Source organism: Eptatretus burgeri, chromosome 16 (genome assembly GCF_056783735.1).
Source record: "Eptatretus burgeri isolate ZD-2024b chromosome 16, Ebu_testis_v1, whole genome shotgun sequence".
NCBI classification, from domain to species: Eukaryota; Metazoa; Chordata; class Myxini; order Myxiniformes; family Myxinidae; genus Eptatretus; species Eptatretus burgeri.
The window spans coordinates 32,635,988-32,648,963 of NC_140976.1; the positions used below are offsets into that span (position 1 = coordinate 32,635,988).

Here is a 12,976-nt window from a genome sequence, read left to right on the forward strand (position 1 = left end):
CCCAGATGTCTATTGACCTCTGACTCACAGGCAGGAGAGACATGAATATCACTGCCAAGGTAAGTGAATCTCTCCACGACCTCAACATCCTCACCACAAACAGACACAGACAGGACAGCAGCATCCAAGATGTCATTGAAAGCCTGGATCTTTCTTTTGACCCAAGAAACCCGTAATCCCAGTGGCTCCAACTCTTCATTCAGCACCTCGAGGGCCTCCAAAAGGATATCTAAAGTCTCCGCAAAGATGACTGCATCATCTGCGAAATCAAGGTCCGAGATCTTGAAATTCCCAAACGATGCACCACAGCTTGATCTCTCAAACATCCTCCCTAGAATCCAGTCCATACAAGCGCTGAAAAGTGTGGGGGCCAGTACACACCCCTGACGTACTCCAGTAACAACTGGAAATAAGTCAGAGATGGTACCACCACATTTCATAGCACTCTCAGTTCTAGAGTGGAGATCAGACATCAGAGTGATAAGTTTTGGTGGCACCCCAAGAAGACCAAGAATCCTCCAGAAGGCATCCTGATTTACTGAATCGAACGCTTTACATAGATCAACATAGGCTGCAAGCAGCCCCTGCCAAAACTCTTGTCTGCATTCGGTGAGGACCTTTATCCTTGGTGAGGGGAAACCCCCCCCCACCCCTCCCCCCGGCCGAGGGGCCCCGCCTCCTCGCCTATAGCCTTCCCGGGACCCGACCCGATATTTTTTGTTTCAGAGGTTTCCTCCTAATTTTCACCGTTCAGGAGATTAGCGTGTGCAGACACATACCTGCCAACCCTACCGATTTGCGCGGTAGCCTACCGATTTTCTATAGCTCCCAACGCCTACCGATTTTATTAGTCAGACATACCGCATTTGGAAATTATTATTGGAAAAAGAGAATTAGTTGCGTTTTTTCAGTTTTGCGTTCGTTTCTCACTGCCAAGATCAAGATCGTATTACATGCGGCTGCTTCTACATTCTACAAAACTCGTGCCTGACCTTGATTTCTTCTCTCGTCAGTGATTGGTTATTGCTTCCAAACTCAGCATGACCAATCAAATGGGACGACAGGAAACAGCGGGCATTCATTTCCAGACAACGCGCCATTGGCATTTTCCATTCATGATCAAAGACTCGAGTTAACAGAGAGGACTCATCGCTTCAGTGCACGACAACAATGCAAACACCAGAAAAGAAAAAACCACCCCCACGCTGGGTCAACAAGTTTAAGCCAAGTTGGACAACAGAGTTCAAGTGTATCAAGGCTTTGCGTAAGGTAAACTGCAAATATGTTCTGAAATCAGAGTGGCCAGTCATTTCATTCATCAAGATGTATCAGTGAGTTTATGTAAACTCTTGTGTACACATATGGGCACATACATGTGGAGCTTGCACAGTCAGTAATTTATGGAAACGTGACTGATGATCATGATGTCTTAGAAAAATAAAGATTGGTGAGTAGATCAACCATGTTAAATTTTCTCTTTTTCACTCTAACCAAGGATCTGAGATGGAGACTTAATTCCTTTGGTACCAGGTGTCTTCGGAGAATCCTTGGCTATCGCTGGTCGGATTTTGTGTCCAACGAGCGGTTGCTGAGAGAGACTCGGATGAGATTTGTTACCTGCATAGTCCGTGAGCGTCAGTTGCGGCTGTATGGACATGTGGCTCGTTTTCCTGAAGCTGATCCTGCTCACCAGATTCTCTCAGCGAGGGAGTCTCATGAGTGGAGGAGGCCAGTGGGCCGACCACGTGTCTCATGGTTGCAGCAGGTTGACCACCATCTCAAGGAGATGGGGATGGGCCTGGCATCTGCCTGGGCGATGGCCAGACGGAGGCCCCTGGAGTACCGACGGAAAGTGGACGCAGCGACGCGCTGTTCTGGCACATGCTCCCATACCTGACCTGACTCTAAAAATATGTTGATATATTTCAGCGAACTGTGATCTCAAAATGCAGGAGATTGCACCATTTTGCTTCATTTTTTTGAAAAATTTCCGGGGGGGCATGCCCCCCGGACCCCCCGAGGGACACGTGCAACGCCAGCCTACTACTTTTCCTTCAAAAAAGGTTGGCAGGTATGCAGACACACAAACAAACATACAAACAAAAACTTCAAATTATATATTATAATATGCTGTGTGGACTGTGTGTGTATATATATATATATATATATATATATATATATATATATATATATATATATATATATATATATATATATATATATATATATATATATATATATATATATATATATATATATATATATATACATACATATATCACAATTTACTCGCCATGTACTAATGCTGTTGTATTGAAAAGGCACAATTAATAAAACTCCAACCTCCAATATGGTAAATTTCAAACTCTCAATAAAATCTTCAAGCCAGAGAGAGAAATTTTATGGTGAGCAGTTATGAAAATTAATAATCAATTTGTTTTTGTCTTCAACTACTGTATAAACTCACCAATTTTTGTTCCTTTCCTTGTGCTGGATTACTTTATAGCCAAACTCTTCATCTTTATCACCTCGGAATATCAATGGTGTACCAATGTCTATATTGTACCCATTCACGTGCACTCCTGCAAATTGAAAAACATTTTAAATAAGTCTATGGATGCATTGATCAAGAAATGGCATATAAACCATTTTATCTTCGGCATTTACATCATTTTATCTCTTCTATTACAACATTAAGCCATGTGAGATATGTTACATCGTTGGTGAATCCATGGTGTTGGGGGTGGGGGTAGAGGAGGAGAGGGGGGGGTGGTTATTCATACAAAAACAGCAATATAATTTGTCAGGCTTTGTAAGATGTGTGGTAGCAGACAGTTTGTTTGATAGGTTTTAACAACTGAAAGTTGATAAAGGTGCACTAACAGCCATGGGAAGGAAAGTAAAGCTGCCGTTTCAGACATTAACTCTTCCTCAGAGAAAGATTTCAAGCAGCTAATGCTAGCAGGTGTAACCCCAGCATTATATCCACCCAAGGGATGGTGTGTACTCATCTTGCTGTCAAAGGTGCTTCCACCAAGTATTAACTCAGGGCAAGATGGATGTGGCAACATCTCTTGCTTTGATGAAGGAATAATTCCCAAAATGTTGGTATTTCTTTACTTCCAATGGCAGTTAGCACAAGTTTGTCAACTTTCAGTTTGTAAAACCTAATCAGGTGGGGTGGGGGAGAAAGTCAGGAAAAAAGGTGGATTGCTGGATTGCCAACGCTCAAAGCAAAAATTTTAATATGCCTTGAACCACTAATTATTCTCCCTGTGTACAGTACTGAGTACTGTTAATTTAATTGCATTTATATACAGTAGATGGCTTATCGAACTTGGAACTTATTCCTCTTAGATTGCATTCAAATATAGTATTTAATTGCAAAGTACACTGACATTATAAACCCTGATAAAAAGAGGGGCCTGCGAGGTGGAAGAGGTTCGTCGAAATTATCAAACCCCAGCTGGATCAGCTCCCTGCATATTAAGTCGTCTGTCTTGTTTGCTTGATATCGATGTTGAATTTTCCAAAACATCTGGATATTTTATGATGCTTGTTCTGAAGTGCGAGAAAATGCAAAGTGATGCATTTTTGCATCTTTGTTGATAACAACATCTTGATTTTTGGCTGTGTGTTTGACATAAGATAAGCTAAACTCCCATGCTGTATGGTTTGGTTTCTTCCTCAAATCATGTGGTTTAGGTACATTGGTAATGTGAGATTAGGTAAAGCCAGGGAATTACCCACATACAGTGCCGACAGAAAGGCTACACCCCCTTTCAAATTTTTTACCTTTTGTTGCCTTATAGCCTGGAATGAAATTGCAGACTTTTCCCACCTTTTTTCATCATAATCATCATATCATAATAATAATCCACATCACATCATAATCCACAACTTCCAAATGAAAAACAAATTCTACAAATGTCAGGAAATTAATTAAAAATACAAAACCCATCTCAGATCCCTGGTCAGAGTCCAAGTTTCACATCCATAGAGCAAGGCTGGAAGCACCAACGACCTGAAGACTCGGACTTTCGTCCTCCCGCACAGCTACAAGCAGCGCCACACCCCATGATCCAGTGAATCCATGACTCCCCAGGCCCAACCCAGACGTCTATTGACCTCTGCCTCACAGGCAGGAGAGACATGAATATCACTGCCAAGGTAAGTGAATCTCTCCATGACCCCAACATCCTCATCAAAAACAGGTACAGACAGGATAGCAGCAACCAAGATGTCATTGAAAGCCTGGATCTTAGTTTTGACCCAGGAAACCCGTAATCCCAGCGGCTTTGACTCCTCATTCAGCACCTCGAAGTCCCACAAAAGGATATCTAAAGTCTCCGCAAAGATGACTGCAGCATCTGTGAAATCAAGGTTAGAGATCTTGACATTTCCAAAAGATGCACCACAGCTTGATCTTTCTGACATCCTCCCCAGAATACAGTCCATACAAGTGCTGAAAAGTGTGGGGGAAAGTACACACCCCTGATGAACTCCAGTAGCAACTGGAAATAAGTCAGAGATAGTACCACCACATCTCAAAGCACTCTCAGTACCAGAGTAGAGTTTAGACATGAGATCGATCAGCTTTGGTGGCACCCCACGAAGACCAAGAATCCTCCAGAGGGCATCCCAATTCACTGAATCAAACGCCTTACAGAGATCAACATCAACAAAGTCTGCAAGCAGCCCCTACTGAAACTCTCATCTGCGTTCGGTGAGGACCCAAAGAGCAAGGATACGGTCAATCGTTGACCTCTTTGGTGTAAAGCCTGACTACTCTGAACGCTGGTGCTCAAGCAGATGGTGGTGAACCCTATCAAGAATTATCCGAGCAAAGATCTTTCCCTGCACTGAGAGCAACATCACCCCTCTGTCATTGCGGTCTTGGCGATCACCCTTCCCTTTCCAGAGAGGGACAACAAGGCCCCTCTTCCAGTCAGTTGGGATGATGCCTGTGTTCCAGGTAGAGCACAGAACAACTGCATGCAATGACATGAGTGCAGTATTTCCAGGAGCCTTGAGAAGTTCAGCATGGATGCCACAGATCCCTGGAGCTTTCTCCATTTCAACCGGTTCACCTCAGCCTGTGTTTCCACAAACGAATGTGGACCACAGTTGATTGGAGGGTCAGCAACAGGGATTCTAACTGCCCTGATGTTCAACTCAACAGCTGGTGGATCAGCCTTGTACAACTGCTCAAAATAACCGGCCCAGCAGGCCTTCACTTATCAAGAGCCGACCACCCTCTGGTCAAACTGCAGTACACCGAGGGATTGGCTTGAATGAACGCAATGCGTGAATTCCCCTGTCAGCAGGACAACAATCATTAGACCACAGGTGATGCTCTACCCCCTCACAGATTCCTCGCACATTGGCTTCCTTGTTCTCCCTTAGCACATGTACAGTTTTACGTATCAGCTCCCTGAACAGCGCAGCTCTGCCATTCAGCCTCGCCCTGCAACTCTGGTCAATGTTATCCAGTGTCCCTTGAGAGACAAGATTCTTCTTCGACCGACGGTGAGTTCCAAGAGGTCCACCAGCAACATCAAGGATGGTGGTCTTGAAGGCACTCCACAACTCTTCAGGATCCCCCAAAGCACCCAGACCCCCAAAATCTTCACTCAGCCTGTTCGCAAACTCCTCAGCTACCCTCTCATCCTTGAGCTTGCCAACATCCAGCCAAGGCTGGGTTGGTACCATTCTCCTGGATTTAAGGTGCAACTTAAAGAGATGCTACAACAAGCCAGTGGTCAGTATTGAGGAACTGAGTATTCAGGTAGACCTTGCAGTTCTGGATCATCCTCCAGCGACCATCAATGAGGACATGGTCAATCTCCTTTGCCACACTGCCAGTGTTGGAATACTAAGCCCAGCGATGAGCTTGTGGGTGCTGAAACCATGAACCAGCCAGCCACGTCCTTGACTTCTTGCAAAGTCAAGGAACTTAGTGCTATTCAGGTTCACAGTTCCAGACCGATGGGGACCAACACATGTCTCATAACCATTCCTATCAGTTCCAGTCGATGCATTGAAATCCACCAAGACTGGAAGTGTATCTCGCCTGGGGCACTGATGAACCACAGACTCGAGCGTGGCACAGAATGCGTCCTTCATGGTGAGATCACTCGCCTCAGTCGCAGCATAAACAGAGACCAGGGAAATGATACTCAAGGAATGACGAATCCTTCGTCTCAAAATACGCTCTTTGACCGGTGTTACCTCAATTATCATTTGAGTCAGCTTATTGGACACAGCCACAACAACTCCTTGGGCATGATAACCATCAGAGCGACCAGACCAATAGTAGGTGTAACCACCCACCATGGGCTCGCCACAATCCAGTCTCCGAACCTCAGAGAGTGCTGCAAAACCGATGTCCAAACGCTTGAGCTCAGATGATAACAGAGACAGGTGATCATCCTCTCTTAGGGATAGGACATTCCAGGCACCCACCCAAAGGGACCGCCTCAGGTTAACCCAAGGAGACTGCTGTCTGGTGGATGGCACCTCAGCACCACTCCGATACACTCTCCCGCAATCTGACCCAGGAATGTTACCCCGTGGTTTCCCTCCTGTAATCAAAAATTGGGGGTCCCGAAGGCTCTGCCCCAATCCCATCATCCGGTGAGCTGCCCTGCGAAGAGAAGCTGCACAGGAGGTACTCCCATGGAGTGGGTTTTCAGATTTTTTTTATGCTTCGAGAATGTTTTGCGGAATGAAGGGATTTACGGTGGCCAGAGTGCAAATCCTCAGATGGTGGTTTTATGGTGGCTGGAGATAGGAGTGGCGTTCTACATATGCAATTATGACGTCATAACGACGGCAAATATTACCTCATAAAAATCAGACTCATTCCTCATGATAAGTACTTGCTATGTGCCAAGTTTCAATTTTTTCCTTGGTGCAGTTTCAGAGATACAGAGGTCCAATTTTTTCCCATTTTTCCAATATGGCTGCCACACCACATGACCTATGACGTCATGATTATCATTAAAACATTCTACATGTGTTGTCGCACCAATGTTGAAAATTTCGTCTCAATCCGACAAGCGGTTGCAGAGAAAAACACAAAAGTTCTGTGCAGACAAACAAACAGACAAACAAGCAGTCGTAGACTGGCACTTATGAAATCATCAACTTGACCTCTCACCTTGTCTAATAAAAGCTGTCTATTGAGAAGGTAGCGACGCAAACCAGAAGTTTCTATGATGATTCTGTACCAAACCATCAAAAATCGAATGTTTGACCTCACTGTGACCTTGATCTTTGACCGATTTTGACCAAAATCTAATCAGCGCTAGCCATCAGCCTCCTGAATCACGTGGTATAATTTGACATTGGTAGCTTCTTCCATTCTCGAGTTATCGTGCCAACAAACAAACACACAAACAAGCAGTCATAGACTGGAACTGACGAAATCGTCAACTTGACCTCTCACCTTGTCTAATAAAATCTGTCTCTAGAGAAGGTAGCGACACAAACCAGAAGTTTCTACGATGATTCTGTACCAAACCATCAAAAATCGAATGCTTGACCTCACTGTGACCAAAATCGAATCAGCACTAGCCATCAACCTCCTGAATCACGTGGTGTAATTTGACATTGGTAGCTTCTTCCGTTCTCAAGTTATCGTGCCTACAAACAAACACACACACAAACAAACAAACCCACAAACAGATGACGGAAGTCATCAATATACTTACGAAATCTTTAGATTTCGTAAATAACAGAGGATGGAATTCATCAATATACTTACAAAATCTTTAGATTTCGTAAGTAACAAACGGACCCAAATGCAATACCCTCTCGTTTGGTGAGGGTAACAAGGAAGAAAAAGAGGACTAGTTATCAAAGGGTCGTCATCTGAATAAAAAGAACCTGAAAGGACTAAGAGGGGAAATATTTATCTGATTTGGCAACTGTTGCAATAGCTAGTCATGAGAATGGCAGTCAGTTGAGCAAATACCTCCGCCATGCTGAACAGTTCACGTTTTGTATCCCACTGATTGGCTGGATCTGCATCTGGACCTCAACCAAAGTCTAATCAGCTTGTTCTTGTCACCTACCCAACTCATCTACAAAGTTTTGTCATCAACCGTTCACAACTTTTTGCAATATCATACTACATAACGTTTTTGGCCCAATCCCTCAGTGGTATGGAATCACTTTAAAAACTCCAGTATCTAGATCCAGATCCAGATGTTCACCAAAATGGAATCAATTTGTCCTTGTCACACACCCAACTTGTCCAAATTTCGGCCGAATCCGTCCACAACTTCTTGAGATAGTTTGCTCACCAAGAGACAAAGAAACAGACAGACAGGAGTGAAAACAAAGGCTCTGTCCACCTTCATTGGTGGACGTAATTAACTGAAGTGGTCACTATTATGATTGCATATTTTTTGCTCTCTCTCTGTGTTTTAACGGATATAAAATATAGAGATACTCTCTGTCTTCTGTACTTAACACAGCTGAGAGTGAAAAAAAGGTATGAGAAAATGAAGATTAAAAAAAAGTGGGGGGGGGATGGTGGTTGGGGGAGTCAGGGAAATGGAGGAGTAAAAGGGAAGGAGGTTGGAAGAAGAAATATACGAGCAAGGGGAAATAAGGAGACATACGGAACATATAGGGGTCTTTCCACGGAACTGATTGCAAAGGAATTCATATCTTTATGTATTATTTTTAGAAACATTAGAATCCACTTTCTTTTGATTCAATATGCACAATTTAAATTTGTACCTACTGCCCCTGAGCCATGGAAAGATACAAATTCATTCCCATGTTCTGCGTTTACAGAGATTTGCTCTTCAGGGTCCAGCATTTTCATTCATGCCAAATCTTTGGTTTGTTCGCCATTTCAGCATCATAGGCTGCAAGGTAAGCATCAAGGGGTGGATGATGCAAGCCAAACATCAACCAGAGTGAATGCCAAGATGGAAGACGGCAGGATAGAATGTGGTACGGGCTTCAGTAAAAGTATTGTAATGCAAGGAAATATAAAAAATATCCAGCCTAGTAGTGTAGTAGATAGTAGAAAAATCGTGCAAATTATGATACAAGCATCAAATTTGGCATTTCTGTTCTGCAGGGCTTTCTGATCAAATCTGCCTGATTGGCCATTTGAAAATCCAAATTTTGAAAAATTTGAAAGAAAAAAAGAAAACTTCAAAAAAATTTGAAGTCACAGCTGGCTGACATTCTTGAAGCGCAAGTGAACATCTTAGACAGAAAACCAAGGAAAGATGCAGTCATCATTGATGGCTCAGCACTTATCAATGCCCTACCTCCATGCACTTCAAAGATATTTGATGACTATGCTAAAGAAGACATCATCCCAAAGGTGGAATCCTATGGTGCCAGGTACGAGAGGGTGGACATAGTGTTTGATGTGTACAAGAAGTCAAGTCTGAAGTCTGAGGCAAGGTCGAAAAGGGGGCAAGGGATCAGAAGAAGAGTGACAGGAACCAGTAAGACCCCAAGTAACTGAAGAAGCTTTCTTTGAGATGACAGCTACAAGACTGAGCTGTTTCACTTCCTTGCAGAAAAGATGTGTGAAGCACAGATGACAAGCATAGTCATTGTCACAAAAGGAGAAGATGCCATTAGCAACAAAAGGAAGTCACTGGATGCTGTGTCTCCATGTTGTCATGAAGAAGCTGACACTCGAATATTTGTACACACCAGGATGCAACGACGGATGGTAGCAAGTTCATTATCATTAAGGCTAATGACATGGGCATACTAGTCATAGCAATATCTGTACTGCCATCCTTACAGGAACTAGGTCTTGAGAACATGTGGATTGCCTTTGGCCAAGGAGCCAAGGCACGATGGATTTCAGTCCATGAGGTAGTTTCTGCAATAGGGCCTGAGAAAGCGAGAGGGATCCCATACTTCCCTGCGTTCACTGGATGTGACGTCGTGTCTGCCTTCCACAGTAAAGGGAAGAAAACTGCATGGCAGACTTGGAACGTCTTTGATGATGTTTCTGAAACATTCACCAATCTCAGCCAGTATCCAACATTGATTCGTGATCTTGACTTTTTTGAAGTTTTTTTTTTTTTTTTCAAATTTTTCAAAATTTGGATTTTCAAATGGCCAATCAGGCAGATTTGATGAGAATCCCCTGGAGAACAAATGTGCCAAATTTGATGCTTGTATCATCATTTGCACGATTCCTCTCAAAAATTGCTGCATTCATACATGCTAAACATGTGCTCCATTGATAAAATGGAGCATATGTCACAAATTCAGTGTCAGCATTGAACAAGCTGGAATGACGGTCAGAATGGAAGAATGTGCTGTTCAGATACTCAGTGCTCGAAGCTATTTTTTGAGGTAATCCGCTGGTGTCACTTAGATTTGTTGCAGAAATTGTGTAGATTATGTACTACTACTACTACAAATGTATGCAATTTAAGTTCTCTACAACACAGCCTGCATATTTTACAATGATTTCCCACTGAACTCTCACGTCACTGAGCTCCACAATCCCTGCACCTTCATCCAGTTGCCTTGCAGCATTTATGGCGTGGTGAAATGGAGGCTTTTCCATAACACAACCTCTGGTGCATAACATATTGTGGAATGACATACATTAGCCAACTTCGTCCAATATCACACAAAACACGTCTTTCATTGAACAAATTGGGTAAGGATAATAACCTTGCTAAAGAGTATGTCCACCTTGGAGGTCCACCAGACAAGTAAAGAATCTACTGATCCCAGCAATTTAACTATTAAGTAGCTGATCTACAAGCAAAATAGAGTATGTGAGGTGAGTTCAGTAGCACGACTTTATCATTAGCTGAGAGCACTATAACGGAATTGACGAATGCACGTTCATTGTTGGTAAGAAATGCTAGGAAATTCATCAAATTAAATCCAGTGCTTGGGTCCATGAGGAAGCATCAGAAGGGAAGTCAGATGATGCATGTATCGCTACATAACATGACTTCCCTTCTCACGCTTCTGTACAACTCATACTTGTCTGTACAACTCATACATTCTGTACAACTCATACTTCTTATCAGTGAAACCAACACTGAAAAATAACTTTATCAGTGAAACACACTTGGTCGGCATAATGAAGTATCTGATCAACATTACGCATGCACCGGTAGTGATAACGACTGTATTTGCTGAACGATTTCCGACACCTGAATAGACTTTTGAGTGAAGTTGGTAAAAACTACAAATGCATTACACAGTCGTGTGCACACACACGCACACACGACTGTGTATATGCAAAAAAAAAAAAAAAATATATATATATATATATATATATATATATATATATATATATATATATATATATATAAAGAGATATGTGTGTGTGTGTGTGTGTGTTAAATATATATACATATATATATATATATATATATATATATATATATATATATATATATATATATATATATATATATGTTTTTCTCCTTGATCCACATGAAAATGTTGAACGTTATTTTTGTTCTACTTATTATTGTCATAAAAAGACAATGACAAATTCAACTTTATTTCTCATCAGCTTTAAATACATTTGAGTATGACAACATATCATCAGTTTTAATCACAAAGTTATACCCAATGATGAAATGGTGGCAAACTCCACGATCTTGGCTGAAACTTAATCACGTAAGAAAAATGTTTCCCACAGATATGACAGAAATGCTTTATCATTATGCATGTGGTTATGATGCAGAAGATTTATGTCAAGGTGCCATCATGAACGTGTTTCAAGTTCATATTACAATTTCAACGTCACCTTTACCAGAAACCCCAAGAGAAACTTCATCACATCTTATCATCCAAGAGATAACTTCATATCTGAACTTCGTGTAATCCATGAACTAAATATAGAACTTGAAAGATGAAAATGTGCAATTTTACTTTGTTTCATCAATTACAATTATTCTGTTTGGTTCCATCACAGAACAGCCGACTGTAAATGTCTGAATGAAAGGAACAATTACTGAACAAATTTCCAAAACTGTAGTTTGAGGATAATTCAAGAGTTCTATATCCCTGTACAGGCTACAAGACATATCACATATAAAAGGTTATTTCTCACACCACGTACTCACCGAGTACGCAAAAAGGTACACCAGGTACTCAAAAAAGACATATCACAATCCACACCAGGTACTCACCGAGTTGTATTGCCAAGACTACGTACATCAGTAAATAGTCCATATTCGACCTTTCAGTGATAACTACTTCATTCACTTCTCCTTACACACCATAACTGCAACCCTGTGTTTCCTGAATATAGGCACCTCAAACAATGGCCCGCCCTAATATAATAACCCAAGGTTGGCAGAATAACTGAGGTATGCACAATCGCTTTTAATCTGAATATATTAGAACCCAGTCCAATTCTCTGGAAAAGTCTCTTTATTTTGTGCAGATGATGCTACATTGTGTCCGACAGTAAACCATGCCGCTGCGAGGCACTTGTCTGATAAATGGAACATGCCTTTCAATCCTGGAAAATCTCAGTCTCACGCTATCGTTTCAGAATGATCGTCACACTAACCCACCTATTTCCATTGTCAGCACTGGTTCGGTCAGATAGGTTCAGTCTCATGAACCTGGAGGCCTCACCATCAGCCATGCCCTCTCCTGGGCCAAGCACACAGCAAAGCTGGCCTCCACATCCAGCCACAGACTCGGCATTCTCTGTCAATCCAAATCTTTCCTTGGGAAATCAGCCGATCACTTTCTAAAAGCTCGGCCTTTGTCTACAGCTCAATTGATTATGATTCTCCCCTCTGGGCTGGTGCAGCAGCATCAGATCTGACTCTCCAGGATTTTGTGGAATTGAAAGCTTACACATTATTGAAATTTCCCATGATAAGCCCCAAAGCACAAAGTCTGTTGCTTTCACATCACAGGCATGTCAGTATTCAGTGGTCTCTGTTTTTCACCACCTCTTCTCTGATATTGCTCCCTCTGCTCTCTCAGT

At 42.3% G+C, this 12,976-nt stretch overlaps 1 protein-coding gene across 1 annotated transcript in view; it reads right to left on the reverse strand.

Annotated features, from left to right (window-relative positions):
- LOC147010830 (integrin alpha-X-like) overlaps positions 1-12,976 on the reverse strand; it is a 217,548-nt gene that overhangs the window by 166,806 nt on the left and 37,766 nt on the right. Inside the window, exon 3 of the mRNA XM_085859953.1 lies at positions 2,468-2,582. Coding sequence (XP_085716079.1) covers positions 2,468-2,582 — 115 coding nt within the window. The remainder of the gene's footprint in view (positions 1-2,467; positions 2,583-12,976) is intronic.